The 20,914-nt window shown below is 43.4% G+C and overlaps 1 protein-coding gene across 3 annotated transcripts in view; it reads left to right on the forward strand.

Moving 5' to 3' along the window:
* Positions 1 to 20,914, forward strand: part of nav2a (neuron navigator 2a) — a 125,880-nt gene that overhangs the window by 71,586 nt on the left and 33,380 nt on the right. For all 3 annotated transcript variants that reach the window (XM_061060240.1, XM_061060302.1, XM_061060375.1), the window contains exons 11-13: positions 158 to 280; positions 17,256 to 17,385; positions 20,240 to 20,558. In XM_061060240.1, coding sequence (XP_060916223.1) covers positions 158 to 280; positions 17,256 to 17,385; positions 20,240 to 20,558 — 572 coding nt within the window. The remainder of the gene's footprint in view (positions 1 to 157; positions 281 to 17,255; positions 17,386 to 20,239; positions 20,559 to 20,914) is intronic.

The raw sequence follows: 20,914 nt of genomic DNA on the forward strand, positions 1-20,914 counted from the left end.
CGGAAAACTAGATGAATGTGTCGCCCCCCCCCCTCCTGCTCTGTACAAGACAAAAGCAGCACTATGAAGAAGAACAGTGTCCTTTCTCTGAGCCCTTTAATTGTGCATCTCTCGTCTTGTTGACTGTATCTGTAACGTGCTTTGTTGTGTTTCGCAGCTACTTGACTGACGGAGGGTTGGGACTGTACACGCGGCGCCTTAACCGCCTCCCGGACAGCATGGCCGCCGTCAGAGAGACGCTCCATCGGAACACGTCGTCGGGACAGGGAGATGCTGACAGGTAGGTCTGAAACAGCTTAAAGGAAAAACATGTTTTAATGATCTGTTGTGAGGGTCAGTTAATTTCAGAGCTGTATTACATCTCGATATTCTCTTCGTTTTGAAGAAACCATATTTCTATTTTTGTCTGATTGGAAATCTCCCAGCTCTCAGATTGAATTTTATTTGCAGCTTTTTTTTTTTGCAAGACAGGAAACATGCACAAAAGTTGCTGTTTCATCCTGCAAAGTCACTTTAGAGCATGTTATTTAACTCTCCAGGTTTCATTCACTTGGAGATGCAGTTTTTGCAAATTTCAGCTCGGTTGATCATAGTGATCCTTTTAGGAACTTTTCTACCTCTGCTGTTTGGATTTCATTCACTCGGAGATGCAGTATTGGCTCATTTCAATGCACCACCTATGTTGAGCATATAGTGATACTTATATTCTGCTGTTGTCCTCATTTTCCCAGAATGCCTTTAGAGTGCTCACACTGACCACGCTGTTCTTTATTGTTGTATGCCGTGTTGTGACCTGGAAGTTGAAGCTCTGTTGAGTCATCTGCTGGCTACATTGGCCTCGGTTGAACTGCTTGTTAAGATGACAGTGAAAATTCTCGTCTTGGAAGTTTTTACGAGTCCTGATGCAGGGAAAAAAGAAGTGTAACATCGCAGCTTTGCACATAAAATGTAGGAGAAAATATTGTAAGCAAGCTTTGTAAGGAGTTAAAACAGAATTCATAATGAACAAAAAAAACAGCAGAATCACCATCTCTCGCCTCTTGCTTAACGCCTTGATGATAAAAGATGATGTATCGCTCTGTTTCACAGAATGGTCTTGCACAGGTTCTGCTCCGACTTGTACCACGGTGAAGTGTGATGTAACTGAGCTTTGTGCGAAACACCACACGCCGCTGCTGACGAACCCACTGCTCCTAAATGTCAGAGCACTTCAGTCTGACACATGTAGGCATCATGAGCAGGTCGGTCTCAGCGTGTAGTTCGGTGTGAGTGATGACGCTGTCGTTCGGTGCAGTCTTTGTCCTGTCACTGTGATGGAGAGGGATTTAGCTCCTGGCTAATTGACAGACGGAAATGGATGAAGGCCGTGCATGGACCCCGAGCATAGAGGCATGTGGGGGGGGTGGGGGGGGGGTCGAAAGAAAGAGAAAGAGAGGGAGAATAGGGGGGAGGGAATATTCTTATAATAAAGATGGACTGAGGTGGTTCCAACAATAAGTGAAGGACAAACAAGCTGTAACAAAGGCCTGGCTCTAAAATATGACCACAATGATTTGTTAAACTTATTTATACTCAGCTATCATCAAACTGTGGACAAATCTGGGGTAAAAAATAAAACGATTTTCTTTGTGCTTTGGTACTTTTTAGACAATGCAAAGCAAGGTCAATCTTCAAGTCTCAAACCGATGTGTAGCACAGACGGACATGTTGACGTGTCTTGCAGAAGTCCTGAGTGCTCTAAGCAGCTTTTTCAGTAAATCCTCAGGTGTGCCTAATTTCCTGTCTTCCAGACTTTTGACCTCTGCCCTCTTGCTGCCTCTTTACCCTGGACGCACACGCACACACACACACACACACACACACACACACACACACACACACACACACACACACAAACACTCAGCTTTCCACAATAAACTCCCCCAGCCCTTAGGTGGGACTTAACACAAACTGTCCCTCTCCTCACCTTTCATCTCTCCCCTCTCCTCGCCCCCTTTTCTTTCTCTCTAACCATGCAGGACTCGGTCTCTCCCTCCTCTCACCTTTCCTTCCCCTCACGCTTGTTTTGATTAGAGACTGCAGCATGAGAAGAAGAAACTAAAAAGCAATTAAATGATAAAAGTTTTGAGGGGGGATTTTTTCCCGTTTTTTTTTTCATCTCTGTTTGATTTTGTGTTGCTTTTAAGTTTCTCTGTGAGGTTTAATTGGCCGAGGAGGCAGATGTTATGTTCCTCGACCAGCTTCACTTTCAAGATCTTCACACGGCTTTCATACGATTAGAGAAGAGGGCGAGGGTGAAAATTAAGAGGGGATGAGCTGACTCCCCTCCTCCTGCCACCCAAAAACCTCCTCCCCCCTGAAGGAATGTCTGATAAATGTGCTTACTGCTTTCAGTTTGGGATTAATTAGGAGAGGTGGAAGCGGCAGATAAAGAGCATTAGCATAACAAACGGAAGGCCGTGGCGCTGGAGGGCTGACTTTTGTAAAAGATGAAGCCAATTTAATACATGACAGGGGGGTTAATGGTGCAGTTGGTGCAGGTGGAGGGGCGTGAGCACCTTATTCTGCACATTATATTGGGGTGTGTGTGTCAGGTGAATGTGTGCAGTCAGTGTTTGTACACTGGGTGTGTGATCCATCTATAAAAAACACTGCTGTAGTTTAAAAGCTTTTTTACATCCCTCATGTTTGTGATCAAGCGGAGCCTGCTGCAGGAGTGAGGGGGGATGGGGAAAGGTGTTGGGTGTCACAGTGGCATTGGGGCAAAGCACCTTATGACCCTTGAATGAGGAGGTCACAAGCTTCAAAGGTTTGAGGTGCAGAGTTTGGAGCATTTCTAAAACTGTTAAGTCTGCACGGTTTAAAACCCTCCAGATCAGACCGAACCTGCACTAATGAGGGGCATGAAGGTCGAGCAGAACACAGCATCAAACGGCTCCTTCAGATAAAGAGAACAGCGATTAAAGTGCGTATCATTTTATCATGTGAGATGGAGACTGATGTGACAGCTGAAACTGCAAAAACCAGTCAGACCAACTGTCAAATGCATGCAAAACAGTGTGGTGGAGGAAGGTACGGAGTCACGGACAACATGACATGTGAGGCTCAGTAAACAAGCAGAGACAATAGACACCAGAAACCCTGTGTGTGAGCGTGTGTGTGTGTGTGTGTGTGTGTGTGTGTGTGTTGGCATGCTTATCCCTGTCATTTATCCCTGCAGCAGGAGGAAGAGGAAACAATCTGTAACCGTCTGTCTTCTGATTTGAATTCTCTTTGTTTAAGCAGACAAAGGAGAGGTCTCTGTGGTGTGAAACCGCTGTAGCGGCGAGTGTTAGAGCAAACCCCCCCCCCCCCCCCCCCCCCCCCCTCACTCCCTCACTCCCTCACTCCCTCCCTTAATGCTGAGGCGTTGAAGATATAATTTGTCTTTTCCAAACAAGCAGGAGACACAAAGAATAGAGCACAGCGGAGAAGCCTCTCAGGTTAAGGCTGATGACGGATGCCTTCACATTAAAACGTACATACAGTAAATCTGTAAAATGAGGAGGCAGGGATAAAGGATCCTACCTATATTCAAGAATTTTATACAAATGGTCTATTTCCTCAATCTTTACGCCCCTCTTAATGTTTTCTGAACACATGCAGCGTTGCTTTAGAGGAAGCTAAAGGGTACTCTGTTGTCTTTCTGTTGTCAGAAAAGAAGAGACAGATCATTTAAACAGTAAATAGAAACTCTTTTCTGGCCTAGTAATCATGAAAAAAATGCTTAAAACACACCAAAGCAGGGACATAAACTACATAAAAAAAAACCCACTCATTCTCACAAGTACAAGCATCGTAACACACTGACTTTTTAAGGTAGAAGCAACTTTGCATCATCATGACGAGGTCTGACTATGAGCCCTTTGACAGAGGAAGTAAAATCATCATAATAAGACACACATGCAGAAGTTGAAAGAAATGAAAGAGAAGAAAAATGCAACTGCTGAACTGCATGAAAACCACTCGTTATCACAGTGCGTGCAAAAAAGAAACAAGTCTTCAGATCGTTAAAAATGGTGCTCAGTCTTTCCTGAAACACAAGAAAACGTCCTCAAATGTTAAGTTTGATATACAACCAGGAAATATTTATTTCCCTGTCCAAAAGCGGCAAGTAAACCAAGTAATTCCAACTCAAGGAACTGGCATCTGAGATTGTTTTAATCTAATCTTTTCATCCATTGTTAAATGTGTGCAGACTTTTCAAACGTCTGTTTTTAAAGGTGCTATTATATAAAGTTACTTTTATTCCTACTTAACATGAAGACAACTAAAACCTGTTAATCGTTTACCAAAATAGTTGGTGCTCAATTCAACAGACGACAAGGGTTTAGTTGAAGAGTTTCTTTGCACGTCTCTGACACGTTTAATGCTTATTCAGCAAAAAAACAGCCTGGCACTCCTGTTTCATCCACCGACAGAAAACTCCTTCAATCAGCCAATCCCCACACTTAGATAGTTGACATTCACTCTAATACCATGATTGTCTCTCTAATTTGTCTCCTAATACCTTCTCTTAAGTGTCTTGAATTAGCTGCCTGTTTCTAAGGCTCCATTAAACTTACATAAACATGCCATGCCTCGTCTTTGTGGTATACTAATCCTGTAAACACCCGTCTTTAAGTCCGTGTTTAGACCTGTGTTGACACTGCATATAAAAAAAAAAAAACCCACCTCCTCATTTGAGTCAACTGTGCTCCAGCAGGAACAGGGTGAACCTGGTCCACTCCGCCACATGACGTCATTTGTCAACCCACTATATTGTGCAATAAAAATGCAAAGCCTACATTCCTGGTTGACGACTTTTTCAGGTTGAATTGTGTAACTCTCCTGCTCGTTGACTTGTAAAATCCGTTCACCTCTTGTAAACCATCGTGTAGTCTTTTTGGTATATGATAAACCCGAGCTCTTTGCTATCTCCTTTTTGTTTTCCCTCCCTCAAGGCGCCTCCCTTCAAACCGGGCCTGAGTTGAGGTTTTTAAATGTTGAATCAACTACATGAAAGCACGTAAAGATGATGACTTCAATGTGTGAAGATGGTATCTTGTTAGAACTACAGTTTAGGTTTTGTGTTAGATGCATCGTTGTTGATTTCCACTTTCTCTCAGGTGGGTTTTATTCCCACCTGCAACAGAACTTGCATGTTGCTCAGAGCATTTTAGACTTTTCACAGACACACACATAACAGACACACTCACTGTAACACGCACTAGCCCAGAGCAGCAGTATGTTGTCTCTCCTGTCTCGACATGAGCAGGTCCCTGCTGGCCTCAGGCAGAGGAAGAGAGAGGTTCCCCCCTCCCTTATCAACTCCTCTCCTCAGCTACCAACAACACCTGGCACCTATCTCATCCTCCACCTGTCTGTCTGTCTCTCTGTCTGTCTCTCTGCCTGACTGCCTCACCGTCTACCTGTCTGTCTGTTTCTCTTTCTGCCTGTCAGACTGTAACTCCACCTGCTCCCCTGGGTGAGCAGAGTGAATGTTGTGGTTTGCCTCTCGGTCTCTCTCTGTAATAATAATCAGTGGATCGGTCTCTCTCTCCCCCCCTCCCTCTGCTCCTGTTGTTTCATGAACCAGCGGTCTTGTTCCCCAAAGAACCAGGAGACTATTTGTATGATAATCAGAGACACATGAACACAGCTTCATAGACACTTTTATACCCCTGATACCATACTTATACTCGTACTCTGCTGGGGGACGTCATCACCCTGTCAGAGCTGCTCACAGCTGCAGGTTCAGGACTTCTCTCCAACATGAACCCTGCAGGGTTGGCCCACAGTCTGCTGTCTGGCTTTGGCTCCACTATGGATCACAAGGTGTCAGTGGTTAATAACAGCAGAGGGGAGCAGGGGGTCCTGGTGTTGGGTTACCAGTATCAGTGGCAACCAGTGCAAACGACAAACATGCTTAAAAAAAATCTGTCGTCAGCAGTGGAGTTTGAGATTTGTTTTAAGGATGCAGGAAAGTCTTCCGTCAATGTTTGATGTGTTTTAAGGACAAACAGGACATGATCATCTTTCCTCTGGATTTCATCCCACATAATTAAAACCTTTAACCTCATGTCCGATTTAATGATACAAATGTTAATCCAATCAAAGAGATCATTATCTGTTTGCATTCAAAATATATTTTTGCAGATAGAGAGTCATATTGCAGACTTCTTAGTCCAGGACTGAGTCATATTGTCCCACAAACACTGTATGACAGGGACTTGAAACAGTGTTGTGCTTCAGTTTACATTTTGGGTTTAGTTGTCAGTAAATGTCCATCTTATTTTGTATCCTGGATCATCATCATCATCATCATCATCATCATCATCCTTATAGAGTCCATTAGAAAACAGATAAAAGGCAAACAAAATAAAAACACAAACAAACCGACAAAACGTCATGAAAAACCGCTGCACCAGTCTCCCCACAAGGATGACTGGTATCGCACAGAACCATGACTGGGATTCGTCAGCAGCATAAGTTCTGAGAATCCTTCAATTGGCAGATACATTTCTTCATCAAGTTTCTCAGAAAAGTGTTTACTCCTGCTTTACAAAATAGCTCACTTGCACTAGTCCGTCGAGGTTTTTTAAATAGTATTCTCATGGAGTCATTAAAAACAACTTTATGTAAGATATGTTGAAAAACTGGACACCTTTGTTTATGTCGGATCAGTATAACCCATCAGGATTAAACTGCAGTCTTCCTAAAAGCAACTGTGATCAGTTTGATTCCTTTTATAAAAGAAGATCATCAGAAACCATTAAGCATTTACAAAGAAGAGAGCATGCAGTGATGTTTTTAAGTCTGAGAAGACTCATGCAGTCTCTGTGTTGAACATTTGGTTGAACACCACAGCCACACCTCTCTTTTGTCTAATCTTCTGCATCAACACATAAACTCACTTATTCTCACAACACATTTAATGCGACTAAACACCGTTTCAGAGAAACCCAGACTTTCACTCAGCCTTTGACTCCACTGGAATACTAAACACCATAAATGCCTCCCAGCTTTGTTCATGCTGCAAGCAGCGTTCCTGCTGTGTCCCAGTGGTAAGTGTGTGTCTGTGTGTGTGTGTGTGTGTGTGTGTGTGTGTGTGTCTCTCTGTGTGTGTGTGTGTGTGTGTGTGTGTGTGTGTGTGTGTGTGTGTGTGTGTCTCTGTGTGTCTGTGTGTGTGTGTGTGTGTGTGTGTGTGTGTGTGTGTGTGTGTGTGTGTGTGTGTGTCTCTCTGTGTGTGTGTGTGTATGTGTCTTTGTTCATAATGAAGCCCGTCCAGGGAGGCGTTCTAGGGCACGCTGCAGCAGTCTGTGGCAGTCTGACCCACAATCTGTGGCTGCATGATTCAAGATGTAAGGTCAAATATGTTCTCAAGTTAATGATGCTCCCACACACACCCACACAGCCCAGCTGCTGCACAAAACCCCTCCACCTACACTGCAAAAAAACCTCCTCCACTTTAATCATAAATCCTTTTTAAAAATAGAAGAATAAGGAACTGTGGAATGCCATTTCAATAGTAATGAAGCGGTGCGATGCAGCTTTCTCTAATGTTTTATTTAGCATCTCAAATGCAATGAAAGGAGCCACAGGTCGGACTCGACCCTGGCTGCCCGCTTGTTGCTCCAAGTTTAGCTTTGGGGACCCAAATTTGCACCCATTAGCTAGGGACACTTCTTGATAGTACGAGCCAGAAGGACCGGCTCTTAAGGGTGCCTAAAAAAAGCTGTTTTAGTCAAGTACTACAGAAAATAAGAATAACATATACTCACTGCTTATTTGGATGTCACAGAAGCATTTTTTAGATCACGGCCATTCTGTGTAAATTCACATGCAATATGAAGCTACGAGCTAACTAAAGTGTGCTAACATTAGCCCGCTAACACAACCATGTAGGCCACGGATGATTGCAGCTCGAGCAAATTACGATTTTGATCGCACCTTCTACCTTTAAATAATAGTTGTCCATTGGCAGATTGTTAGAGTGACAATTGCAGTGTGTGAGATGTCTTTTTTTTGTAGTGCAACACATTTGGCAGAATTGCATGTGGGAGGAGGCTGAATAAATTATGACTGAGAGCCTCGATTTACGTGGAGGGGGACGGAGAACGAATCGATAGGGAGGAATCAAACATTTAGTTGTGAGAAGAGGTGAACAGAGGCGTCATCTTCAGACACATTTTGTTTTAGTTGCCATAGGGACTGTATCAGCAGACTGTATCTCCCCCCTTGTGGTCTTCTACCAAGCACACCTGCCTCCCCCAAGGAAAACACACACACACACACACACATGCAAGCTCACACACAGATGCACACGCTGAGCAGGGAGGGGCAGTCAGTCAGGTAACTGAGGGGTTTCCTCCCACACATTCTCTTTTTTTTTTTTGTCAAACAAACATTGCAGCTCCAACATCCACAGCTCTCTCCTGATCTTTGTACTCTCACTCTCAGTCGTTATTATTTGTTTAAGCCTGTTTGCGTTTTCCTGTTTTTGTTCTGTTTTATTTGCTTTATTGCTCGGCTGAAAGCAGTGAGGTGTAGTTATGATCCACACAGAGAAGAGAGAGCTTGATATCTGACAAAAGGTTGGACTGAAAACCCGGGACGTTTTTTTTGATTGCAAAAGTGTAAGAGCCTCAGCCAGCAGAAGAAGCCACAGAGCCAGCTGTTTTGAAAGGAAGCACAGAGGTCAGAGTCAGTCTCACGTCTCTGGTCCAGTCTGGAATCTGATCTCGGCCCAGCAGGAGGAAACCGTAGATGGAGAGAGTAAAGCAGAGGGACAGAGCATGTTGGACTTCATTTCATCCACAGTGAGTCGGTTTGTGGAGCGCTCGGCACTGGGTGAGTTTTAATCCTCCCTGACTGATGTTTTCCGTGCGGGTGGGGAAGTCTGGCAGTCAGCAGGTTCCGTGCAGGTTGCAGCTTTTAAAGTAACTGGAGAAAGTTGAGTATCCAGATTTCACCATGTGAGCTGCAGGAAGAGCTCGGGGACAGTAGTCTGCATGCAAGACCTTTCATGTCACGGACTCTTGAACTGTAACAGACTGCACACCTTCAAATTGTTAGGATTTTATTTCCTGAGCTCCAAATGGTCTCTCTCACATGGAGCCAGTTTCAGTTTGAAATCATTTTCTGATTTCTGATTTTTTCGGTGTCCAAATCTCTTCGTTTTTTTTAAACTGGGAACTAACTTTATTAAATTTCCCCAAAAGTTTAACCCATCATATTCCGTATTTTTTTTATTAGGAATACATTGAATATGAAATGAAAGCATTTATAATTACAGCCATTGCAAGAAAACAATCTCATCAGGCCATTTTTGCCCCACTTATGTATCGAAGGGTAAAATAGATTTTCTGTCATGTTTGAATAAATTTGGGGTAAAGAGGTTGATAACAAGCTCAACATCTGTGCGCCACATCTGTAACCTATCTAATTTTTTTAATAACTATTATGCAATCGGTTCATTTTGTTACCAATCGTGCAGTTTAAAGACAGTTAAATGTTTTTCTACCGTTTCTACCTTTTCCTGTGCTGTAACTATTGTATATCATGATGAATTCTTAATTTCATTCAATTCACATTTTTTGCCCCATTAGAAGTATCTGTGGGGAAACAATGAACAAACTAGACAAAAACAAGTGGCTCAATATTCAAAGAGGAAACTCCTGAAAATGTTTGATTTCCTCAAAGTGGAATATCCCTCATTGGAAAACACTTCAAAGAAGTTTTCCAACCAGATGAGCATAAAAAAATAACAGATTCAGGACAAAGTTTGCCGTCATGTTGTTCCTGCTCTCAGGCATAACTTCGAATTCTTAATAATCTGCCCTGCGGGATCCCATGAACCTGTTTCTTACACTACAGGTGCAGAGGCCGCAGACTTTGAGTTTCATTATAGCAGTGAGGTGACAATAGGTCGGTTTGTATGCAGTGTGAGATTTAAGTATATCTGCACGCATGTGAGACATTCCACACGCTTTTTTCCCACAGGACCTTTAAATTTTGTTACACGAGCGGAAGCAGTACGGCCGAGTCGTGTGCCTTGCGGGCAGTGATACGTGTCACATGTGCGAAGGGTTTTGGTGTGTGTTTTTTTATTCAGTGGATTCGGGTCAGTCGGTCGACTATAAAGGAGCGCGTGTTTACACATCAAACAGAGAGCGAGAGAGAAAGAGACGAGTCAAAGGAAGTGTGTGTGAAAAGAGAGGCGGCCAGAGGGATCTCAATGCTTTGATAAATGCTCCCAGTGTAGATAGCAAATGTTTTCCCAAGGCAGGAGACAATGGGAGCAGACACGGGAGAGCGAGGGAGAGCGAGAAACATTCCTCAGTGTGAGTCCTGTCATTTCTCGTCAGTGCAGGGACAGCTGTGTCATTTTCGCTCCACGCGGCTCCTGGTCTTCTGCCTGGAATGTGCCGGGTCCCATCACATCGGCCCCTGAGCCGCCTTCATCCTAAAATTGTCTACATGTAATGTTGACGATGGTTGCTTTCCACAGCATGTCTGATGTTCTTCTATATGCGATAATTTAGAAGAACCCTTCTATGTGTAGATCATTTGCAACAGTTTCCTTTTTTTTTATGTGGAAAAAAACCAAGTATGATATCTTAAACATTACATGAATCAATCCAGATTATTGAAGATCTAAATAGACCACACCTTTCTTCACATTTTAAGCCTTCAAACACTGAAATCACATTTTCTGGTCCCTCCGGCACCGAGCAGCTGTAAGAACAGATATTAAAGTGATAACTCTTAATGTTTGTCGATATAATAAAACTGGCTGAACAACTTTCTGGTACCTGGGGAAATGTCTGCATTCGTATTTATTTGCCCTATTTGCATATGATCGTTGCCTGTCTGAGCATGTGTCGGTCTGGTTTTATATATCTCTCTATCTGTTCTTTGTTCTTTGTGTCTTAAGTTAATGGTAACACGGAGCAGTCATTGGAAAGCAAAAGTTGTTTTTATTCCCTTCTTGTTTCTTTACTTGTGAAAAGTAATGCGTTATTATTTTGAATATAATCCTAATGAGCCAATGAGAACATCTCAGCTGAGGCAGAGAGATGTGCTGCAGGAAAAAGACGGATAAAGTCCACTTGGCATGGTGCTTTAGGGCATCAGCTAGGTCAATAAACTCTTGACTTTCACCAAGGTTTCTGGTGTTCATGAACCCACGAGAATCAAAAAGTCAATATTGGGTCATAGGTTTTGCTCATATTATGTTTGTGTTTCCAAAAAGTTTAACAGTGTGTTTAAAAAATAAAGAAAATAGTTGCTTAGGGTTACTTGAGTACAAGTTAGACACAGATTTCAAAGTGCAGCTGTGACAAAGTGTAGGTGTTTAACAAACTGGGGATGAGAGCGCGTCGGTTGAGCATCTGAAGATATCACATGAGTTGATGGGATATCAGAATCACTTTCTGTAAGATACCATAAACAGAGTTGCATGAGGGTTCACTACATTATAAACCACAAACAGACAATACATGGCATTTCATTTTAGAGAGAGAGAGAGAGAGAGATTATGTATGTGACATATACAAACCTATGTGCTATAGTTCAAGTCAGTACCAGGATATATGTTAACCGATACTTGTCTTAATTGTTTTTACATTTTGGTTGCAGTCATTGATTTTGACTTTGAGATCATAACACCACATTGTTGTATTTGAACCTGGTCTTGGATCTGATTCAACTGATATCTGATTTTATGGATTTTGTGGAACAGGATTCAGATGGGTTACCAGGGGGTTACTTGGGCCCGTATTGAAGCTGATTGGTCGCCCCTGGTGCCATCCCAAAATTCTGACCTACGAGTGGCCGTTTGCAAAGTGAGAGGCGGGACTTATGTTAAATCAACAACTTGGACTTTGTTGCAAATGCTGCTAAGAAAGAATTAAGCTAAGACATTGTATGTGTTGCACCTCTGTTGTATCGAAGATAGAAAGGGCAAATAAGAGTTTTTCTTTTCATTCAGGTCTGTCACACAAACTTCATGCTGCCCCTGCATAAGTCAGCGCTCTGGTTGGGTCACCACAGTTTAAAAAGTCTGAATCCGCCCCAGATGACTAAAACTTGTTTTTCATGTTTTGCCACAGACCAAATTTCCTGATAGGATCAAGTGTTTTACATGATCCAGATCGTTCTGATATAGTCTGGATGAAGTCATAAAATAACTACCTTTTACTGGTTTTACATGTGTACAACATACACACACATCAACTGTGTCCTCAGTATCCCCGACAACCCTGAGGGTTTAGACGTTTAAAATCCTCCTCGTCCGTCTGTCTTTGAGGACAGACACGGAGATTTGGGGTTATATGATCCAGCTGCGGGAGGAGGACCAGTAGTCGCCCCTCAAACACAGGAAATCCCCTTACTTCTGCTTCACAGCTCTGTTGTGGCTGCATGTCTGTGTGTACGTTTCTGCAGCACAGATCCTGTGCCAGAGTCGGACGGGGTTTATTCAGCAGGGGGGGGGTTACAGTACCGCAAGGCTAACCAGGCCGTGGACAGACCTCAATCCCCCGGGGACGCACCAAAGAAAAGTTAAACAAACACAACACAGCCTTTTTTCTCAGGACACATACGGACACTCCTATTGGCTGACCCACATGGCCACTCCCCGTCCTCCCCCACTCGGCTCTTCTCTTCAGGGAAGATTTGGAGTCTTGGCCTCTGATCTCTGACCCCTTTGAGAAAGCAGAAAGCTTTTTAAGGAACCCGCCGAGAGACGAGGTTCCTCCGAGGAATGTCTTGATTTGGGTCACTTTTCTCTCTTCATTACTGTCCTCTCTGACTGCTTTATTGGCCTTTTAGCCTCTTTAGCGAGTGAGAGAGTGCAATCTTCCTTTCATCCCGTTGAATGGAAAGCTTGTCGAGTTTTGATTGAACACTCCAGCTTATTCAAAGGGTCACAAAAAAACCTCACACATATTTCATTGCTCTGAAAAGGAAATCCCCAAAATTATAGCATTGCAAGCTAATGGAAGGCTAGGCGCAGGGTGCAAGAATTATAAAATCCTAACCAATCCAAAAAAACATGTTGCATCAGATAATTGAAGAGGAACAGACACTTTTCTTACCAGTGTAAAACATGCACACACTACAAGAAAAGAAAATCCTTGCATATCACTCTCTACAAGATATTGTAAATAGTATAATGTGTGCAAGAGACGGAAATGCAAAATCTAACTTGGTCTGGTGGCACAAGATGTCATGGATTACAGTTGTTTTTATAAATAGAGACTGCTTTCTGAAGCGATGCTTTGCACTGAAACAGAAAACAATAACAAAAGAAGTCTGAGGAAAACGAGATGTTGGGAAGATGTTGACAACGTGGGTTATCTGTTCCCCAACCAGAACTAGAGTTGAGGATGGGGCTTTTTGATTCTTTCAACAGGAGTGTGCAAGCTAATAACTGATATTAGCTTAGGGGTCAGAGTGACTGGGCGCTGGCAAACAGCATCAGCCACTCTGTCTTCTACTTTTAATTAATCTTTCAATCGTTGTTGTGATCCAGCTTGGACAGTACTGACCTAAAAACACCAGATTTTAAAATCCAGAAAGTCAAACATGTTTCAAGAGTTTTGCCCTCTGGAGGGTAAAGTCTGGATTTGGGAACCTCTCATATAACTAGGCAACATGGGCTGAACATCGATACTAGTCAGGGGCCAAAACAAGGATCAATTCATCAATCAAACTGTAATAAAAGTTATCCAACGACAATTTCCAAAAAGAATAGGTCTAGACTGTACTTTTTTTTTTTTTAAACTGGAGACCCATCATGAAGAATTTGGCAATAGTGGTAAGGAAAAACTTCCTTTGAACGGGCAGAAAACCAGAACAGAACCAGACTCCTTGGTGGGCAGCCACCCGTGTGACTGACAGGTCTGAGAGAGCGGGTTAGAGAGCGATGCAGAAGGATAACGTTTGCTCCCCTGATTTTCCTGAGGGACGAATCAAGCAAACCTCATGAAGAGTCCTTTTATTTTGAGCCGGCCCTGAGAGGCGAACTCAACCTTTGAGAGGAAGAGTAAAAAGTTTCCCTTTCAGTGTAATGATCCATTAGTTGTTGGCCTCAGCTTGGCACCACTTCCTCCCTGGAGAGGCTGCAGCAGTTCAGGTCTCCGTCTCCTGTGATTGGCCGTTAAGGGCTCGGCGGTTGTTAACCGGCGGGTTCGCTTTGCCAGCATGGAGGCTGTGGGCTGGGCCACTCAGCTTAGCCTGATCTCTAATTAGCACTGGCTTGTCAGCTAGTCAGGGTGGATCTGTCTGGGAAATTGCAGTCTTGTACACACAGACACACACGCATACACATACACACAAACCCGAGCTGGGAAGCACACAGAGGAAAAAGCAACAGTGGGGCGAGGATGGTCCTTTTCTGTCTGTGATCATGTGGCTTCGACTTGTGTTGCCGTTTGATTCTTGTGAGGCTGAAGTGGCTTATTTAGGGCTCGGGGTGTGTTTTATGTGCGTCTCTGTGTGCTCTATTAGTGGCTCGGCTGCAGCAGTGAAGTGGTTAACTGTCCCCAGGGGGAGGCTCATGTTACCAGCAGCAGGGCAGGTCCTTCCCTCCTCTAACCCCCCAAGTTTCTCTCTCAGTTAGTCCAGAGAGAGACTAACAGTGCCCGAGGGATGAAGCATCAGGGAAGTGGGTGACAAAGGAGCTCCGTCTAGGAACTCTGCCAGAGAGAGAGAGGGAAAGAGAGAGAGAGAGAGGGAAAGCACAAAGAGAGGGAGAGGGAGAGTCAGACAGAGAGGGAGAGATTTTTGGCTCTGTGTGAACTCTCTCAGCGGCATGAAGTCATGAACCTCTCTGTCCAGCTTGGCATTTTCCCGCAGCGCTCTGGTTCCCACGGCAACCCAGGCACCCTGAACAGGTAGATGCGTGTGTGTGTGTGTGTGTGTGTGTGTGTGTGTGTGTGTGTGTGTGTGTGCAGAAGCCGGTCAGTAAAACTATGCCTATGTGTTCAGGAAATGTTGAGCTCTTTACAGGTTTGTATGTTTCATCTGTTCATTTGTGTGTGTGTGTGTGTGTGTGTGTGTGTGTGTGTGTGTGTGTGTATGTGTGTCTTTCCCCTGTGGCTGTGAAGACGGGTTGAGACAGTTGTGGTCACTCTAAATCTCCCAGCACTTCTCTGTTCCTCCGCTCCACGGACGCTTTCAGCTCCTAAACTTGCTGTCTTCACTCGGCTGCTCTTTGAATGATTCTGTCAGTGAGTCTGAAAGGCTGTCAAGGTGTCGCTCTGTTTGCACGCCTGAGTGCATGTGTGTGTGTGTGTGTGTGTGTGTGTGTGTGTGTGTGTGTGTGTGTGTGTGTGTGTGTGTGTGTGTGTGTGTGTGTGTGTGTGTGTGTGTGTGTGTGTGTGTGTGTGTGTGTGTGTGTGTGTGTGTGTCAGGTTGTTGCCTTAAAAAATCTACAAGTGTACTTGACTTTAAACCTTCCATGAAGCAGCTGATAAGAGTTTGAATCAGGGACTCCAGGAGGCAAACAATTATTGTTGTTGTTAGGTTTTATTGAAGCGATGACGATCACGTTGTGTTAAAGTGCTGCTGGGAAACATTGGAGATTTCCCACTTGGCTGTTGAACTGCTCCTGATTAATTTGCTTTATTTGCAACTTGAAAGATGACTGATTACATTTTGAAACTTTACTAAATTAACCCCTTTTGTATTGAGGCAAAATCTATTGGCTTTTGCGTTTCCACAAAAAACATTTTTGGTGACCAGGTATTGTATTGGCTCTTGTCTAGATGAAGGTAAACAGAAGACAAGATGCCAGTAACATGATGTTAGCAATGGGAGAAACATTATTTGTTTGCATCAACTCAAACATGAGGATGAGGTCCCACTCTTTGTTGTGTATTATTGTATCACTGAATGCTGCATATTTAGTATTTTAGATACATCATCTCAGGCTCTGGGGAATATTATTCAGAATGTTATAGACATAGTTATGCAACATCAACAGATTAGTCGACAGAGAAGGGATTATTTAATTGCAGCTTTTGAGTGTGAAGGAAAGCTGTTTGTTGTTTTTGTATGTAGAAGTGTTGCACGACAAAAAAAACCTTCTATGCAGGAGGTTTATTTGTGTCATTGGTTTGAACTTAAAAGACTTGAGAAGTTTTAGCTTTTTCATCTGTGTGTGTGTGTGTGTGTGTGTGTGTGTGTGTGTGTGTGTGTGTGTGTGTGTGTGTGTGTGTGTGTGTGTGTGTGTGTGTGTGTGTGTGTGTGTGTGTGTGTGCTGGTGCATCCAAGCCTGGCCGTCACCATCAGCCACCCTCTGGTCCTCTTTCAAAGTGATGTTTGCCAACTGGCCAGGCTTCCTGTTCCCCTCAGACTCCCAGTGAACACACACACACACACACACACACACACACACACACACACACACACACACACACACACACACACACACACATATTTACAAATTTCCAGCATTAACTCCCAGCCTGTTTGCTCTGCTCAGATGGGTCTGTTTGAACAGCTCACACACACACACACACACACACACACACACACACAGACACACACACAGACACACACACATCATGATGTCACCCCTCCGATGAGCCTTTGTTCAGATGATAGACAGCCCCATTCAGCCTGTTTGTGTGTATGTGTGTGTGTATCCAAGCTGACGGCTGAGAATAGAGAGACAGAATCACCAGGCAGTCACAGATCCGGATCCTTTTTTTTTTTTTGGTCATTAATGCACAATTTTATTTCCCTATAAAAATATTTTATGAATGTGTTTGTGTTTCATACAGAGGCATTCATTTGTGAGAAACACTTGTAGCCTACTGGCTGTTCTTGTAAAATTATGTAAGCTGAATCTTTTTTCCACATTCACACAAAAAATGTTCTCAATCATAACAACATAATCATTCTTAAACAACCGCAGTCACACTTGATTTTAGAAAAAGGGGAAACCTCCCTGCAGCTCCTCAAAGCATCTTTGTCTCTGCAGAGTTCAGCTGACTGATGCAGATCAGTGCGGTGTTCATGGTTTAAAAAGCATCTCACCGCTGTGTCTTCAGGCTATGTCGACCGTCTGCAGAGTGAATTAAATGTCTGTCTCTTCAAAGGGGAACCAAACTTGTTCCCAAAGAGCCTCTCGTGTGGACTCCCCCATCCTCTCCACCATGGAGGATTCATTGTTCCAACAGTACTGACTGTACTCTGTCTTCTTCTTCTTTGTGTGTTTACAGCTGGGATGACAGCAGCTCGGTGAGCAGTGGCATCAGTGACAACATCGACACAGATGACATCAACACCAGCTCCTCCATCTCCTCCTACGCCAACACGCCCGCTGCACAGCGCAAAGGCCTCAACGCACAGGTGAGTCTGAGTCTCAGGGAAAAAAATACTGTTGCTTATAGATTTTTGAAAAGCCAAACCCAGACAATTTAAATTTGAATGGGTTTATCCTTTGATTTGAAACGATGTAGTTTCAGAAAATGTTTTAAGTGGACACATTTCTCCTCTCTTCTGTCTGCAAACAGATATGACGATGGGATATTTCAGGGGTCATATTCCTTATTTAGAAGCAGTTCAACATTTTTTTTAAGGTTGAAGCGAGTGCCTGATAACAAACAAAGTTCATTGTGAAGAAAGGCAGTCTAAACTGAAAGTCTGAGTCACTTTGATGCAGTGCAAAAATCTTTAGAGTCCAAACGCATAGACAGACACCCCTGTTAATAAAGGATTTTTACACTGCATCAGAGTGCGTCGGACTGTCAGTGTAGACTTCCTTTCTTCACATTGACCTCTGTTATCAGGACAGACATTTACTTTACTACAAGCTTTGGAAATCATTTTATTTGGGATGTGATTTAACATTTGTGTTATCAGCGTTTCCACAATCACTCAAACATGTTGCTTAACAAGCATCAGTGACTTTGATTTAGGGTAAATCTTGTGCAATGTGGTGGGAAACCGTTCATAGCGATCATTAGAATAAATATTGAGCAGTTTTACTCACTTCCTGAAAATCTTTGGGTACAGTTTAGATACATAATGCTGTTAGTCTCAGCTGCTGAAGCCCAATGGTCCCTTAACATCAGGTCAATATGAAGCAAAAGAAAGACCTCTTTACTAGCTTAAAAAAAATTGTTGTTGTCAGTAACTTTTCCACAGAGCTGTCAGGATGTGCATAGTTCAGTTTGAGAAGAAAAAGTTGCAGAAACAATTTTGCCAAAGCATCAACATTTCATTTGTAAATAAAAGTTTAAACGTATTTGTGGGATATGCAAAAACATTATATCACTAATACCAGAACATGACAGAATAAATCACAACAACAAAAAGTGTGTGCATAAAACACCTTCAAATGTGTGTATTGCATGCTGACGCTCCCATGTCGAAAAAGATGATGAAGGCAGCATGACACCCGTAAAAAAAAAAAATATCAACCAGCCTGATCTCATGTTGTTGAATAGTTGGAAGAAATCTAAACTTGGTTGCTGAAGGGGTGAACTCATTTATCCGTCGTCTTCCACTGGCCTCATTTCACTAAACCCGCTGTGTCCCAGCATTCCTGTTCCTGCAGAGAAGAATGTGCGTCTGAGGGGGCACAGCTGTGAGCTCACACAGCTAAAGCCCATGTTGACTCTGGCTCCTAAACTATTAAACACTGATTAAGAGCCTCCACGGTTCAGCAGAGCGATCGCTGAGATGATAACACCGTCGGCTGAGTCACGTGTACGTCTCACACGCACGGACGTGGTCATCATGTGACGTGTGTCCATTACGGCTGCACAGGTCGATGTGCTGAGGATGAAACAAAGGAGTCTTTCTCTCTGTAGAGCGGCCGACACAGAGCAGGTTAATTGAGTCTGCATCATCTGGCTCTGCTTATAACACACTTTGACTGGACTGGGTTTTTTAATCAGGTTTCTTCTAAAGGTCTGCTGGCAGAGCAGCTTGATGCATTTGTGACGTGTTGCCATGGTAACTGCAGGATAAACATTAAAGCAGCCATTATCACTCGTGTAGCTGTAATTTCGTGTTAGAAAACTGGAGGCTATGGTTAAAGTAGCAACGGTATACTTTAATCCTCGTAAAGCTCTCAGGGTGATCAGTGTTTCCACTCTTTAACTTTACTCCAGAGTCAACGCAGGAGGGTGAAGGTTTGAGACTGAAGGGAGGGCTCACCAACATGAGATATGACTCCTGCAAGACTCATTCAAGACTCAAATGTAACCTGATGAAGTCGCAGATTATCAGCAACAGGCGAGCTGCCTCAGTGCGTCTATAGAGCAGGGGTTCTCAAATGGTGGGTCAGGACCCAAAAGTGGCTCGCCGAGCTGTTTTCAGCGGGTTGTGACTGGGGGGAAAAAATGGTGTCAAAAAGTCTGTGAAGCACTTCAAACATGGTTGCTATGTTCGGCCTCTTTGTTCTGTCACATTTGTACTGCCTGAGGTCCAAACTGGACAAGGTTTGACTGAATAAATCTGATTGGTTGGGGGGGAAAAAGAAGGAAATTTGGGTCAAGATTTCTCATTAAGGAGTTGGTGATGGGTCCTGAGGCTGGACCACTTAGAGAACGTCTGCTTTAGACGATCTATTGATCATTAATGAAAACATGTGTCTTTGTATTTTTTGACTGTTGAATGGACAAAAGAGGCAATTTGAAGACATTACAGAACATTTTGACAAGCATAAGTCTCACCTTTTTTACATTTTATAGACTAAACAGTTCATGGAATAATCAAGGAAATAGTCATCAGATTCACCAAAACAAAATGAGTAGTTATATGCAGCACTAGTCCTATCCTTCTCTGACACACCTGGTATTAAGCTTTAAAAGAAATGTATTAGAAACCACTAAAAAAGCATCTTCTTGACCTTTAAATTCATAGTGAAGAATAATTTCAAAACTGAAGACTTGGAACTGGACTGGACTTAAAGCCCAGGTCTCTCTCTTAAAACCATGAGCTGCTCAGCAAACCCTAAATTAAGCAACATGATTTAAACATCTAAATAACCAGCTGAGGTCGTCTCGCTCCGACCCTGATGTGGTCAGACTGCTTCCTGACAAACTGCTCAGGTGTTGGTGGTGTGGCAGGATCACACAGCGTGATGGCTGTGGTCATAAAATGCAGAGCTCTTTAGAGGCACTTGGCAGCGTCTCATAAAAGACGCTTTCTTCAGCAGTCATAAATCTGTGAGTGTGTGTGTGTGTGTTCTCAGCCTGTGACGGATGCAGAGAAGCACTCGGCCTCCACAGCGGTGCACCAGGTCTGGTCAGGAGACGAGGTGAAGAGGCCAGACGGCGGGTCAGACAGCGGGGTCAGGATGGAGACAGGCTCCAAGTGGGGCCGCCGGAACCCCTCAGACATTTCTGATGAGTCCGACAAGGGCGGCTCGGGGAGGAAGACCCCCTCTGTGTCCCACACGGGCTCCTGGAGGAGAGGAATGAGCACTCAGGTGGGGGTGACTTCCCCCCGGACTAAAAGCACCAGTAGCACAGGCTCCACAAGCTCTGCCGGCCTGAAGACCCACAGTTCAGGTGAGATGTTTCATGCTGAATAATTTATGCAAACAAATTATTATCTTATGATACATTTAAGTAAAAGACAGATATTGCTTTTTGATTTAAGCTGTTACTGTGACATTTTGCTGTGTGTTTTTCTTAAGTCCCTGAAAGACATTTCAGTTTTTTCAAAGTGTGAATAAAAGCTGAAAAGTCTATTTCAGATATATTTAAAGTGTCCTTAGCTTTACACATGCTGGACATATTTATGTTGTGAGTTTTGAGAGAAATAGGAAGAGTTTGAGCTTCATTTTTTTAATTTGTAACTTCAGTTCTCACATGATCATAGGCAGATTAGTAGATCACAGATCTCTGCACACACATCGGTTTTG

The sequence above is a fragment of the Labrus mixtus genome, chromosome 1 (genome assembly GCF_963584025.1).
Source record: "Labrus mixtus chromosome 1, fLabMix1.1, whole genome shotgun sequence".
NCBI lineage: Eukaryota > Metazoa > Chordata > Actinopteri > Labriformes > Labridae > Labrus > Labrus mixtus.